We start from the raw sequence: 1,894 nt of genomic DNA on the forward strand, positions 1-1,894 counted from the left end.
ATGTATGTGTGTGTGTGTGTGTGTGACACAGTGGGGGATACAGTGTGGGGAGGCCAGCAGTACACGGGCATGAAGCTGGCCGCCTTCGTCCTCATCACCCTGGGCCTGCTGCTAATCCTTCTGCCCGAGGACTGGACCAAGGTCATCGTCGCGCCCTTCAAGAAGCGCAAGGCCAGTCGCCACGGACGCGGCAGGCACTCGGCTTCCGGTTGCACCTCAGCCTCGGCCAATCACCACACGCTGCGTGGCCGCCTCACCATGACGTCATACATGTGACGCGTTTTTGTTTGGGGTTTGTTGTTGTTTTTTTGGGGGGGGATCTCTCTCTCTCTCTCTCTCACTCTCTCTCTCTCTCTCTCTCTCTTGCCTCCACGCTGTGAAGGTCAGCTGGTTGTGATGCTCGCCTCACCGTGACTTCGTACAACATGTGACGTGTTTTCTCTTCCTCTTTCGTCTTCGCTGTGACGTCAGTTGGTTGTGACGCCCGCCTCATCATGACGTACATGTGACGTGTTTTTTTCCTCTCTCGTTCTCTTTCTCCTCGCTTTAGCGACAGTCGTTTGTGATGCTGGGTTTCAGTTGATGTGTGTGTGTGTGTGTGTGTGTGTGTGGAGGGGTGCGGAGAGGGGGGGAAGGGTGCGCGCGCGCGCGCATGCCCGAGTCGCCGTTATGGGTTTTGCATGGTTTTTGTGTCATGTTTTAACTCTCTCCATACGAACGGCAAAAGAGACGACGTTAACAGCGTTTCATCCCAATTACCATCATCAAAATATTGCAAGCGGAACGCTCTTATACTGAAGACGTGAATGTTGACAAAGAATACCACAATTCTGACGACGGAAGCTAAAGGTTGGGTCATTCAGACACCCACTGGGCATCCGAGGGGTCTGCGTAGAGGAGAAGAGAGGACTGGCCGTACTGAGTGAGTTAATAAGATACCACACGTACCGTTTACAGGAAATCGTCAACACATACAAGCGCAGAATGCGACTCGAATGTCACCCTTTATCGCGTCAGCTGCTGTTGAAAGGTCCGACAGTCACCTGAGCCACTTTGTCAATGGCCAGAAAAAAAAAAATAAGGGAAAAAATGTTTTTTGATCATCGATTCCATGCAAGCGGCTCTGGAGTATGCTGGTTGTACTTCGGTCTTGAAAATAAGACCCGGCACACAAAAAAGGGATTGAACACAAGTAAATCAACGAAACAAAACCGGCGTATAAATTGTGCGCGCGCGTGTGTGTATGTGTGTGTGTGTTGTAAGTGAGAGAGACAGAGAGAGAGGAGAGAGAGAGAGGAAATGTGCAAGAGAAACAGTATGAGGAAGACAGTATTAGAGAAATCATGTCGGAGTTGGAGACAGAGTGAGTTTGAGTGCGCGTGCGAGAGTGAGTGTTTGTGTGTGTGCGTGCGCAAGTGTGTATGTGTGTGTGTGCGTGTGCGGGGGATATTTCGGGTGGGAGTGGGGGGGGGGGGGTATCCGAGAGAGACAGTATGTGTGTGCAGGTGTGTGTTTCTGTGTTTGCGTTTACGTGCATGCACTTGTGCTTTTTTTCTTTCTTTTTTTTTCCATTCAGAAAGAGTTTTGCCAAAGACTTGCACACCATTAAAATATTTGGTGATGACTTATCCTGGGTCGGGTGTTGAACTGCTTTCTAAACAGTTACTCTTACATTAGTTCATTGGATTGTTTGCAGAGTACTTAATCTCTTGTAATTTACTGTCCCTTGCATTGTATATGAAATAAGTCATCCCATCCGTCTGCTGGTGGTGTTGGTGGTGTTGTTATTAAGTGGTGTCGTTGTCTTGAATCTCGCATGCATCGATAGGCATCGGAAGACTATGGAGTTGCGCTCTAGGTGTTTATTCTGGTACAGCTGTCGGGTGTGGCTGGC

The 1,894-nt window shown here is 49.4% G+C and overlaps 1 protein-coding gene across 1 annotated transcript in view; it reads left to right on the forward strand.

Moving 5' to 3' along the window:
- LOC143291020 (solute carrier family 35 member F3-like) overlaps positions 1–276 on the forward strand; it is an 81,778-nt gene extending 81,502 nt beyond the window's left edge. Inside the window, exon 9 of the mRNA XM_076600607.1 lies at positions 32–276. Coding sequence (XP_076456722.1) covers positions 32–276 — 245 coding nt within the window. The remainder of the gene's footprint in view (positions 1–31) is intronic.
- Positions 277–1,894: the final 1,618 nt, after the last annotated feature.

This window comes from Babylonia areolata, chromosome 16 (assembly GCF_041734735.1).
Source record: "Babylonia areolata isolate BAREFJ2019XMU chromosome 16, ASM4173473v1, whole genome shotgun sequence".
Classification (NCBI taxonomy): domain Eukaryota; kingdom Metazoa; phylum Mollusca; class Gastropoda; order Neogastropoda; family Buccinidae; genus Babylonia; species Babylonia areolata.